The sequence below is a fragment of the Grampus griseus genome (assembly GCF_964374135.1).
Source record: "Grampus griseus genome assembly, chromosome: 14".
NCBI lineage: Eukaryota > Metazoa > Chordata > Mammalia > Artiodactyla > Delphinidae > Grampus > Grampus griseus.
The window spans coordinates 51692956-51706670 of NC_139008.1; the positions used below are offsets into that span (position 1 = coordinate 51692956).

The 13715-nt window shown below is 39.5% G+C and overlaps 1 protein-coding gene across 1 annotated transcript in view; it reads left to right on the forward strand.

Annotated features, from left to right (window-relative positions):
• Window positions 1-523: 523 nt before the first annotated feature.
• PAK5 (p21 (RAC1) activated kinase 5) overlaps window positions 524-13715 on the forward strand; it is a gene marked incomplete at both ends in the record, with an annotated part of 96600 nt that continues 83408 nt past the window's right edge. The window contains one exon of the mRNA XM_082670638.1: window positions 524-727. Coding sequence (XP_082526764.1) covers window positions 524-727 — 204 coding nt within the window. The remainder of the gene's footprint in view (window positions 728-13715) is intronic.

Consider the following 13715-nt stretch of genomic DNA (forward strand, 5'->3'; position numbering starts at 1 on the left):
AATCTTAGTGGCTTCATGACAAACATTTATATCATACTTATAACTCAGCTGTGGCTCAGTTGGGCTTGGCTCCAAACTGGAGGTCAGATTTGTGTCTGCTTCATGCATCTCTCCTTCCAGAATCTTGGCTGAGGGTGTATTGCCCACTAGAGAGATCTTCATGCCAAGTAGCAGGAGCATAAGAGGGAAGTGGAAACATACAATACCTTCAGAAACCTCCACCCTGAAGAGAAGGATGTTCTCCTCCACGCACAGTCCATTAGTCAAAGAGAATCACATGGCCAAATCCAAACTCTGTGGGTCAGGAAACTATATATGGCAAGTGCAAGAAGAGAACACAAACTTTTGAATGAAGTTATCTAATCTACACACCCTAAAAATACAAATTCTATCTTTTGCTACTGATATATAGAGGAAGAATTGAAAAGATAGAACTCTGAATGAATTACTAATTTTCCTATGGTCTTTTGCTGGCGACATAAACAGCTCCCTGTTTCTGTTTGCATTTCTCAGGTTTTCCATCATGTTTGGAAAGAAAAAGAAAAAGATTGAAATATCTGGCCCATCCAACTTTGAACACAGGGTTCATACTGGGTTTGATCCACAAGAACAGAAATTTACCGGCCTTCCCCAGCAGTGGCACAGCCTGTTAGCAGACACGGCCAACAGGCCGAAGCCCATGGTAGACCCTTCGTGCATCACTCCCATCCAGCTGGCTCCCATGAAGGTATGGCGAGGATTCTGTCTTTAAGTTGGCTTAAGAAGCATGCTCTCTCATTTGATGCAGTGAGCCATCTTTACGGGCGAGCTATCAAATGTGTAAATCATATATTTGTTTTTAAATATCCACAGATTATCCACAATCATCTTCAATGAGTATAATGTTCACCACTTAATTTTCATGTAAATTGCAACACATAAAAAGGAACCTCAGCTTTCAGATGTGAGTTTTTTTTTAATCAGACTCATACAATACAGTCACAAAATAGGAAATTTTCATTTCTACTTTTAATGGTGTTTGTTCTTTTTACTAAAGAATATTATCCACCCACTCTGGTAAATATTGGCAATAATCTCTGAGTAGACATTATGTTAGGCAACTTTGTGTTGTTTTACATTTGCCCTCAGAATGTCTAAACTTTTATATAAATAGTAATAACAGTTTTTAACAATAATAAATGATTTATATATATGTACACACATACATGCATATGTGTATATACTTTATATATAAAATCAAATATATATTTATAAGTATATATATATAAATTATATGTGTATAGTCTTCATAGTCTAAGAGCTATTTTAAATAAAAGATGAAGCATTTGAGTCCTAGAATAAGCTATAATTTACCTTAAAAAATGGCTAGTAGATTTTTAAAAGGAATGTTCATCAAAATAATTGCATTAAAGTCAAACTCAGACCCAGTACATTTCAGATATGTCAAGAGACTACAAAGAAAGTCCAGCCTTTGCAGTTTCCTTCTGCACCTCAGAATGATAAGAATTCCCTGGGTCATTTCCCAAAAGCTCCCTATGGGAGTTAAACATCATTGAAGCTTATCATCATGTTATCCAATAGATTAGATTTATATTAGTAGGCATCTGAGCTGCATAAACACCTTATTCTGTATTAACACGCACATTGAATACACTGAGTTTAAATGATACGTAAAACAACAGTGGATGCATTTTTAAAGGGAGTAAAGAAGGAACCTATCTGGTAAATTACAAGAAATTCTTATAAGAGACCACCTGAGTTAAGTAAGTTGGAATTGTGATTCCATCATTTATGCATGGTCTTGGTCATTCTATTCTAGTATTGAACATGTGGGTCTCTTCTGCCCAAAGATCTATACAGAGTGTTCTAATCCTGCATCTTGTGAATTTGATGTTCTGATAAGATTTTGAAAGTTTTCAAGCCATCTAAAATGTAAAATACTAAGGAGATAGACATTTGAGAAGATAAAAATTTAGGGACAAAAAGGAACCTTTTATTCTAAGCAGGTATTGATTGATATTTAATAGAAACTGACCAATTAACCAACTCAACTGGTTAATATTAGGCAGTATCTTACTACTGAACATGATTTTCTTCCGAAATAAAGACTAATGCCTCACTAATGACTAAATAATAGGCTGAGCCTTATCTAAAAAGAAGCTGAGATTGGAAAGAATTTACTTTTTAGTTTCATTATTTTTCTCATATTCCAAGTTTTTATAAAACCCAGAAAACAGAAGACACAGTGTGCCCAGAAAAGTTATCGGCTATTGATCAACATGACAAAGGAAAACTGCCCAAATGAAACAAGGGCTATTTTTTTTACCCTTGAGTATAATCATTTGATGAGGAACATTCTGGAAGAAAGTAGTTAAAGGCCCACGATGTGCTTTCATATCAGGGAGTGTGGTTATTACAGGGTCAGGACAGAGTACCATTTATTTCACCATGGATTTTCACTTGTCCAGGTCCTAGCAGGTCCTGGCTGGCAGTGAAGTAGGAATCTCCCATCTCAGTGATAATCCACCATGGTCAGTGGATGTAGGACTTAAGAGAACCTTCTAGCTCATTTCTTCCGTCTCCTGGATGGGCTGGCTCATGATCTTCTCAGGCTTAATTTATGAGCCTCACTGATTGGAGCAAGATTTCCTAACTGCTGAGCTCCTGAGCCCAGTGATTCTCTTACTCACGTCATGGGCTTCCTAGCCCTGATGCCAAATGTGTGAGTATCCAGTCTGCATGAAACGTGAATGTTTGTTTTGGACACTTAAATGCTAACAGAAAGATGTCTGGAAAATACATCTCGAGTATGCATCCAGTCCTGGATTTCTGAAAATTTCAGGCACAGTTTTACCTGCAAGAAAAAATAAAAACAGACACGGAGTGACAAAACAAGAGTCAGCTAGGTTGAATTTTCCCCAGAAAGAGCGGAGCTAATTAAATACTTTCTAACTGAAGGACCCGCAAGAAATCCATATTTCATACTCTCACCAAACTCCTTTAGATGGAGACTCTCTTTCTCCAAATCCCATGAATGCAGTTGGTGCTGTCAGCACATATTGAATCGGGGTCCAAGAGAATCCTACTGACTCTACCAGCCTCTTGGAATAAGGAAAATAAAAGGTTGCAGGGGCCAAAGTATGCCATGAGGTTTGGATGATCTCACTCTTTGGAAATGACTTCTCTGTAGAAATCTTGCAAGTGACTTGAGAAGGGCAAATTATAAACCATGCAGTATATATTGCAGAAGTTGGAACAGTCTTTGAAATACAAAGCCATGAATGAATTGATAGAAAGGAATGAATAGGTAGAGTTGTGCAGATTTAAAGCCATTTTGGCAAAGTTTTTTAAGTTAAGTAGAATTGACAATTCTAATTTGGTCAATTTGTCCTTGAAGCAGACAAAGGAAAACGAGAAAACAGATCATGACATAAAAGCAATATTGGAAGAGGTGTACAGTGCCTTAGGTGGTGGCAAAGTGCTGGTCCTTCAGGGTTGGTCAGTAAGCGTCAGGCTAGCTGGTTCTGAATGGAAATTCACCATTGCAACCAATACCCTCTTCTCTGATTGGTTAAAGAGCTGTTCCTGTTCAAACCTTCTTTAAAGTACATGTCACAATCACCAGGACATACTCTTCTATGTAGATTCATTTAAGTCAGTGTCTCTCAAACTATAGTCCAACAGAATCACCTGGAAGGCTTGATAAACACAGATTGCTGGGCCCATTTCCAGAGTCTCTGATTGAACAGGGCTGGGATGGAGCCTAAGAATTTGCACTTCTAATAAGTTTCCAGGTGATGCTGTTGCTGCTGGTCTGGGGACGATGCTTTGAAAACCTTGATTTAGCTAATTACAAAAGAATTTATCCACATAATGTATCAATACAGTTTACACTGGCCAACATTTCCATAATCTCAGAAACCAGGAGCCACAGGTTAGCTCCAATTTGTGTCAAAAGTTAAACTTCAGGTACCCAAGCCAAAGGTGTGTAGGCAAGGTGAGGGTGGGGTGGGGAGTGCTTTTTAAAACATAAAACGTTTGGCAAATATCTTTGAGAAACTCCTTTCTATATGTAGCATCATTTTGTCCACAAGAATGTCATAAGCAATAATACCAAAATTCCTGCTGAATTAGATACATTTACGTAAAGGACAGGATGAATGGTCATGTTTGTTCTTGCCCAGTGGTTCTCAAACTTGGGCTTTCAGCAGAATCTCCTGAGGAGCTTATTAAAACCAAGATTCCTGGGCCCCACCCTAGAGATTCTGCTTCAGTAGTTCTGGGTGTGCCCCATGGTTTACACGTCTAACACGCTCTCAGATGGTGCTGACGCTACTAATGGGTGGAGGACAACTTTAAGAACCACTGTTTTAGGTGGACTGAAGCTTGAGCTTAGTGATCACCCTTTGTAACAGCCTAGAAATCATTTAAAAATGCTAAAAAATTATAACAAGGATAATGTTAAAAAGCCTTTATATCACAGCATTGTAAATCAACTATACTCCAATAAAAAATAAATAAAAAGAATAAACGGGGACTTCCCTGGTGAAGTACTGCCAGGACTAACCCTGGCACAGTGGTTAAGAATCTGCCTGCCAATGCAGGGGACACGGGTTTGAGCCCTGGTCTGAGAAGATCCCACATGCCGTAGAGCAACTAAGCCCATGTGCCACAACTACTGAGCCTGTGCTCTAGAGCCCGTGAGCCACAACTGCTGAGCCTGTGCTCTAGAGCCTTCGAGCCACAGCTACTGAGCCTGTGTGCCACAACTACTGAAGCCCACACGCCTAGAGCCCGTGCTCCGCAACAAGAGAAGCCACTGCAGTGAGAAGCCCATGCACCACAACGAAGAGTAGCCTCTGCCAAAAGTAAATTAATTAATTAATTTTAAAAAATAAATTAAAGAAAGAATAAATGGCCATTTAAAAAAGTCTTTATAGCTTCTCTTTAAAGTGAACAAATAGCATATCTTAATATTGCTTCAGATTTGTTTTTCATTTTCAAGTAAAACCATAGAAATAATAGTATTATTTGGCATATTTCAATTTTATTAAATGATGCCATAGTGTATATAATATGCTCTAACTTGCTTTTTACTTAACATTGTTTTAAGATAAACTCATTTTCTGCAAATCAATATGAATTTATTTAAAAATTATAGCTGTTTACAGCTTCTCCGTTTCTCAGTAAATGGATATTGCCAAATATGTGCTGTTTATAAATAATGTTGTCATGAATATCTTTGTTCTTGTCCCCTTGGGCACATGGTGAAACATTTTTTTGCAGCAGTTCTCAAAGTTTGGTCCAGAACCCCTGAGGGTCCCTCAGACTATCTCAGGGAGTGGAAGATAAAAACTATTTTCATTATAATACTAAAGCATCATTTGCCATTTTCATTCTCATTCTCTCCCAGGTGTACAGTAGAGTTTCCTAAAATCTACATGGCGTGTGTTAATGTCATTGGTCTGGTACCTAATGGATCTTGTGCTTTGTATTCTTGTGTTTCTCAGTTTGTTTCAAATGCAGTAAATATTGATAGATAAAACATAAACCAAAGTCTTTTGTGGTCCTCAATAATTATAAGAGGTTCTTGAGACCAGAAAGTTGGAGAACCATTGTCTTAGCGCTGACGTCAAATTTGATTATCTGTGGCTTCTACAACTCGCTCCTCACATACTACCCAGGGTTTTTTGGTGTTTTCTTTTCTTCTTATTCTTTTTGTTGTTGTTATTTTAATTGAAAATAGAGAGTAGTTTTCTCCAGTTGGCTAGTGATCTTCTGGGATAAACAGCCGTCTCACAGATTATTGAATGCAATATTTCATCCCTTTTAGTGTCATAGAATATAATTTCTCCAAGAACATGACTTCTCTGGTTTTGAAGTCATTTAAAATGCCTCCGTCCTAGAAAAACGAACTGTCCTATACTGTTGGTGGAAATGTAAATTAATACAGCCAATATGTAGATTCCTTAAAAAACTAAAAATAGAGCTACCATAATAATCCTACTTCTGGGCATATATCCAGAGAAAACCATAATTCAAAAAGATACATGAACCCCAGTGTTCATTGCAGCACTATTTACAATAGCCAAGACATGGAAGCAACCTAAATGTTCATCAACAGATTAATGGGTAAAGAAGATATGGTACATAGATATAATGGAATACTACTCAGCCATAAAAAGAATGAAATAATGCCATTTTCAGCAACATAGATGGACCTAGAGATTATCATACTAAATGAAGTAAGTCATACAGAGAAAGGCAAATATCATATAACATCACATACATGGAATCTAAAAAAAATGATAGAAGTGAACTTATTTACAAAACAGAAATAGACCCATAGACCTAGAAAAGAAACTTGTGGTTACCAAAGGGGAAAGGGGGATTAGGGATAAATTAAGAGTTTGGGATTAACATATACACACTACTGTTTATAAAATAAACAACAAGGACCTACTGTATAGCACAGGCAACTATACTCAATATTTTGTAATAACCTATAAAGGGAAAAGAATCTGAAAAAGAATATCTGTATGTATAACTGAATCACTTTGCTGCACACTTGAAACTAACACAACATTGTAAAGCAACTATACTCCAATAAAGATGTTTAAAAAAAAAAAAGAACTCTTCCTAGAAATAGACATTCTGTATCTGTACCAAAGGTTTGGGAGCTGATTTAAAAATAACTTCAACCTATACTCCAATAAAAAAAAACCTAAGTGGATTCATTTAAAGGTCAGATCCAATTTTTAAAAACTCTTTGGATTAAAAATAATAGCTGAAGTTTTAAGATTTTTTATTGATAATTTATGAAGTTCAGATTTAATCTTGAAATATGTAAAAAATAAACTTTTTTGTTTATTAAAAAATAAATTAATTAAATTATTTTAAAAATAATAAAGTAAAATGCCCCCATCCTTACCATCCCCTTTTCTAATGTAGCCTTCAAATCCTTTCTAACAATCTTCTTTTTATCCTTTCAAGTTTGAAGAGTCACAGAGTCTAGCAAAGCACACTGGCTCTGTCTGGGTCTATGTCCTCTCCGTGGTCTCTGGTAGTTCATAATCTTCTGAAGCTGAGCTTCCCTCATCCTCATCTGCTCCTGACCATTGCATTAAAAACCACTCTACTCACACAAACAAGTAAAATCAGGAGAGGTAAATCCTCAGGTCCAGCCTTCCCATTCTTGAAGACTTGTACCATTGTTTTGTTTTCTCCCATGTCATAGTTTATGTTGAAGTGTCTTATTGAAGAATGAACCCATCTTAATTACTCTGTAATTCTCTATCTTTTCTTCCTTTTTATGATTCACAACTTTGCATTCAGGATTTAGGTTTCCAGAGCCACATCATCCTTCTTAGCCCTATCTCCATGGGATTCACACTCTCCTAGAATGTTTTTTGAAAATTGCCTTCCTAAAACACAGGACAACTCTCTGACATTTTCTGGCATGATCTCCCTTTGACCCAAGGTAACAATTTCTCACAAGGTTCCTTCTCATTTCCACATCACTGATGTGCTTCTCCTTGTTGGTCAGCATCCAGTCTAGAGGGACTATTTCTTTTAGGGCCACCTCCACCTTCTGAGAGTTGTCATCAAGGAGTTCAAACTGTGTATCAGATGGTTGTCAGGCTCTTAACTGAATGAAACTTCCAGCAATTCCGAGAGCTGCCTCATCATGACTTTTCTGGCACCCGTCCCTGTTTCGTGACTTGTAACACAGGAGCCTCGCATTGACCTTCAGCTGGGCTGAGTGGCTTCTGTCTTATTTTCATCCTGATATTGTCCACTGGGTCCCCTCTTAAAGCTCATGGATCCCCAGTGATCTTCTTACCCTCTTAAGTCCATGTGGTTTGATCTACCCCTTCTTTTAGATCTGTTTCCACTAAAATATAATGTTGAGTGTGGAAACGTCTTACAGCACTAAATTCAATGCCCTGATGTTCACCCATCTAAGCATTTAGAAATGGGAAGAGGAGGCCTAAGGAGTCGGCACACTGACATCTAAGTCCAAGATGCCAGTTACAAACTGCGTAGCTTTAGATGAGTCATCTACCTGCTACTTTGAACAGAAGTTTCCTTGTCTCTAAAATGAGGGTGCTGGTATTTCTCTTGCAAGCTTGAATGGCCAGATCCTAACTGTATAAGGAGGTTTGGTGTGTGGAGAATACGTTCTACTATTTGTACTTAGTTTAATAACGTGATAAAATTATGGATCTATTAAGTAATATTTCAGAAAAATACCAGTACCTACTATTAACTTAATTCCATTGATCAAATTATCCATTTAAACATTAGTCAAAATCTCCTAAATATTTCAAGAACATCATAGGTGGAATATATCAAGTTTTCTTGGCTGCTTCAACCATAAATGCAAAAAAGTAAATGCATGCAAACAAAAACAGTAAAGACACATGAAATATCATAATCATCATCATAATGGCTGTAAAATATGTTGTTATACCAACACTTAACCTCTTACAAAAATATTGGTATTGCGGTTTTGCTTCCTTTCCTCATTATTTTAATATATATTTTGTAATTTCTCAGGTTATACAGCAATACTTATTTTTAAACCTTCCTATGCTTACAAAAGTCTGACCAAACCTAAAAGATAAAAGATACCACCTCAGACAAGCTTTTAGGTACTCAGTAAATAGAACCTAATGTTGTTTTTGTTGTCATTGTTGGGAATGATGGTAGTGATGGTATTGTTACTGTTATTTTCTCAGAGTTTATGTCCTCCTATGTACCCAGGGTTGCCAAAACTTGTTAACTCAGAGCCACTTCTGAGATCTGTATCTTTAAAACTCCCAGAATGCAGAAAATTTTACATTAATTTCACTCATGCCTTCAACTAATATTTATTGGAGGCTCACTCCATGCCAGGCATTGTGCTAGGTGAAGGGGTTGTCCATGTGAACAGGAAATGCCAGGTCTCTGTCCTGGGGAGCTGGAATTCTCATGGGAAGACGGACAGTGATCATTTAAATAAGCAAACAACACAGCTACAGTAGCAATAAATGTGACGAAGAAAAGAAAATATCATCATACTATAAAGTAACTAAGGGTGCAGCCATTTGTAGTCCTTAAGGATTGTCCTTCCATGAAGGGGATGAGGGAACCAAGAAGGAGAAGGCCCAGGAAGGGTAGAAATTCACAGGTGGAAGGAAGGAAGAACTAATTTAAAGACCTTAGGGTGGGAACAAGCGTGGCGAGTTAGCCTTTGTGGCTGTAGCAGAGTGGGCGGGGAGAGGAGGTGGGGGATGTGTTCAGACACAAGGGAAAGGGACTGGATGGTGTGGGGCTTTGTAAACCATGGTCAGGGGGTGCTATTGGTTAAACCCTCATCCGTGAAGGACACAGGTCTCAGATCAAGAAATTGTTCTATTACAAAATAAATCGATTCATTTAAAGGTCAGATCCAATTTTTAAGTGTGCCAGTGATATTGATTTGATATGCAATCCTGTAGGTTTTAGGGGCATATTAATTAAATGGGTATGAATAGTTGAGACTTGGGGAGTCCTTCCGACTCTATGACTGTCAAAAGACATTTAAGAAAAACACAGACCTTTTACAGAAGAAATAATATGTGTTGTAAAGATTGTTAATTTTTTTAAAAAAGAAAAGGTAATTATGAAATGAAACTTTGGGGGCAGGTTACCTCTATTCTAAAACCTCTCAACAAAAACACCACTTGGAAACACCTACAGCAGTGTCTGTTAAGTTGACTGGAACCAAAGTGCTCACTGAGAGGACAGGTGATTAACCTTTGCTAAAGTTCTAATATTTCTGCACTATTAAACCAGTGAGGACAACAGACTTGGCCTCTCACACTCTCTTGGTGCCCATTACTTTCTGAAACCTCTTCTTCTGTTTTCAATATGCCTTCTCAACCTTCCCACTGCCACAGAGACTGTGGAAGAAAAACATTACACTGACCCCAAATATTCTCTCATTTGCCTAAATTCAGAAGATTTGGACAAGGTAAGCTTTGTCCCAAAGGAGTGGATAAGGCCAAACCCAAAGCTAGATTTATTATCTATCTTCATTTCTATGATCCAACCAAATCTGGAAACTTCTGAAAACCATTTTCCATTGTATAAATGGGGTTAGTATTTGGTGTGCCCCATGCCCACCATGCCCCCCACCTCCACTCCACCCTCCCACACACAGCCACCTCCAAAATTAAAAAAAAAAAGAAAGTTAAAAATTGACATCCACAACTTATATGTACCATCTTTCTTCTTTTGCTGCAGTGTTTCACTTAAGCTACTTCCTTTCAGTTGGAGCAGCCTTAAGCTCATATAGCCTAGTTGTTACTCCAAAAAACAAAGGCTGATGTTTTCAGGGCAGAAGGAATCATCACAGGAGAGTGACCCCTGCAGGTACTCACCCCTTCTTCCATTTTGAAGAGAGCAGGATACTAACCACACACCTCATCTGGGCTCTCAGCTGGCTCATCCCGGCACCCATGTGACATTTCTATACTCACAAATGACTGTATCTCACACCTGCAGCTCATGGGACAAGTAGAAAACAGCTAGACTTTCATGTTCCATGATCCTACAATGTGGAAGATCCTAGGTTTTCAATGAAAAGTGGACCACTAAGGCCCCATGAACAAATGCTCTTAGCCACCTCCTCTCAAGAGTTTGGTATCTGCCTAGCCCTAAAGGTAAACATAAATAGAATGTACCATTTTAAAGCAATTGTCAATCATCAGTTGTATTGGAAAGTAATTTATGACTAATTGATGGTTAGGTCTGTTTCCGAGTGCCTCCTCTCAGCCTAAAATCCCTGGCCCAGCATTCCTGCGGTGACTGTGGTCTCTGACTGTAGCTCCAGGGAGGAGATGGACAGATCCCACACAGCGACAGAATACAGGCACCAAGATGCAAACGAGTAAGCATTCACATGCCTGCTGCTCCCTTTCTGTCCATGGTGGCCTCGCTACTCCCTGAGCCGATCATATCTGAGGTCAAACACGAACCTCAGATCACAGGCATTGCTCCAGACTCGTGTTGGTTTCCCGTTGAGTGGCCTGCTCTGAACTTCTGACAGCTGAACTCCTCCAGTGAGGATGGTTGTGCTTTGATAACTGGGAAATTCTATATACAGAGATGATGTTCTCAGGGATGCATTATTTGCCCCAGCTGTTCTCTCCTGGCAGGGGTGACCTAACTGAAAATAGTCCTTCTAAATCCAAAGGCAAAAGAATGTGGCTCCCTGTGGCTCCCATACATGCTTGAAACTTGAAAGGTTTAATTTTATCTTTTATTTAGCATCTCAAAGAAATTGGGGCACTAAGATGGCAGCTGTAGGCTTCTTGGGGGGCACTGTCAAATCCTATAGTTTTTAATCGTTTTGTCATATAATTTTAAATATAAGCATTAAATCATCGACTCTAAACTAGTAATAAAGAACTTCATCAATGCTTTGATCATTTCCAAGCTGCACATCACCATCCAACTGACTGGATGCTACTATTATTACCTATAAGGTGAAAATTGCAATGCAAAAGCTGTACCCAAGATGGCAGTCATCTAAGAGTTTGCTGTACTCACACAATCCATTGCCTGTTGAGAATCTTTGTATTCGTTTTCTATTGCTGCATAATAAATTACCACGCACGACATGGCTTACAGGAGCACACATTTATTATCTCAGTTTCTGTGAGTGTGGAGTCTGGGTTCTCTGCTCAAGCTCTCGCAAGGCTGTGGTCAGGGGTCAGCTGGACTTCATTGCCATCCGGAGGCTTGACTGGGGAAGAATCCACTTCCAAGCTCATTTAGGATGTTGGCAGAACTCGCCTCCTTGCTTTGGAGAACTGATGGCACTTTGCTTCTTCACAGCCAGCAGGAGAGCAAGAGCTACCTGCTTGGAGTTTTACGTATATGTCATAAAATAATCATGAAGTGATGTCCCATCACTGTTGTCATATCATGTAACATAACCAGGGGGCAGGTGACATCCCATGACCTTTGCCATATAACATAGCCCACAAGTGTGGATGTGGCATCTTACCACCTCTGCCATGTTCTATTGGTTAGAAGCAAGGCACAGGTCCTACCCAGGCTCATGGAGAGGGGATCACACAAAGACACGAGCACCAGGAGACCGGAATCATTGAGGAGCCACCCTAGGCCCTGTCCACTCTGATTCTCACTGTCCCTCCCACATGCAAAATGTATTTATGCCAGCCCAAGTTTCCCATCTCATCTTGTTAGAGCATCACCTCAAGTTCAGTGGGGATCAGGTGTGGACAGAACTGCTGGGGCACCATTGCCCTCCATCTGTGGAACTGTGAACCCCCAGCCCTCCCAACACACGATGGTGGGGCAGGCATCGGATAATCACTGTAGACATTCTGGTTCAAAACAGGAGAAACGGAAGGTAAAAAGGAGTCACCAGTCCAAAGCTGCTGTGAAATCCAGCCTGGGAAATGTTGGGAGTTCACTGGTTAGGTTTCAAACTTGAGGACGATCCTCTGTGGCTCAGGCCCTGCTCTCAGGGTACTGTTTCTGCCCTTCTTTCCCATGAAAAGTAGCCTGTGCTTGCAGCCAAGTAGTTTTATCAGCCTGCTTTCTATTGCCGGTGGAATTGGGGAAGGGGGGCTCTGAAAGCCTCCTGACGTAATATCTTGGTCCCCTGCTGTCCAAGTTGGCAGTACTTGTATTGAAACAATTTCTCAAGAACTTTGTAGACATTGTGTGGTTATCACTGTGGTCCCCTCCATGAGGCGACGGCTCAATATCCACAGACATTGTTAAGATGAACCTTCTGAACCTCGGCCTCACCTGAGATGGCTGAGGGGCAGTGCCTTTAAGCTTCCTAGTTTTCTGGTTTGATTGAGAAGGTCTGTGGGGCACACCCTTAATTTCTTCAAAAGGTCTTTTATGTGACTGCATACCCTGACCTTGGGTCTTTCTTGGGGTTTTTGTTTTTGTTTTTTTGATGTGGACCATTTTTAAAGTCTTTATTGAATTTGTTACAATATTGCTTCTGTTTTTGGTTTTTTGGCCACGAGGCATGTGGGATCTTAGCTCCCCAGCCAGGGATCAAAACTGCATCCCCTGCATTGGAAGATGAAGTCTTAACCACTGGACCACCAGGGAAGTCCCTTTCTTGAATTTTTAACTGAGAGTTGCTTGTACTGTCACACCTTCAGCCTTTATTCTCAAGCAAGCTTTCCTGAGTGCATCTCTTCATTTTCTCACCTTTGCCATGTAGAGAGACTCAGAATTTTTTAAGTCATGAGATTCTGGTTCCCTTTTTTTTAAAAAAGTTCTTCCTTCAATGAATCTCTTTCCTCTTACATTTTACTGCAAACAGAAAGAAGAAACCAGGAAGCAGTGACCACGCTTTTCTTGGAAACCTCTGTAGATATGTCACGAAATTTATCACTTACAGCATCTGCTTTCCACATAACTCCAGAAGGCAATTTTTCTAAACTTTCTGCTGGTACATAGCAAGGATCCCCCTTCCTCCAGTTTCCAGTAACATGTTCCTCATTTGTTTTTGTGCCCTCACCATCTGCATCCTCAAAGTCCAGATTTCTAGTAAGAGGCTGTTCATGGCAAGTTAGACTCTCTCTACCTTGTTCCTCAACATCCCTCTAGCCTCCACCCAGTTCTGGTTGCAGAACCCCTGTGTTGTTATGTATTGAATCCCCACCAAAAGCCACATGTGATTTTACGTGGTA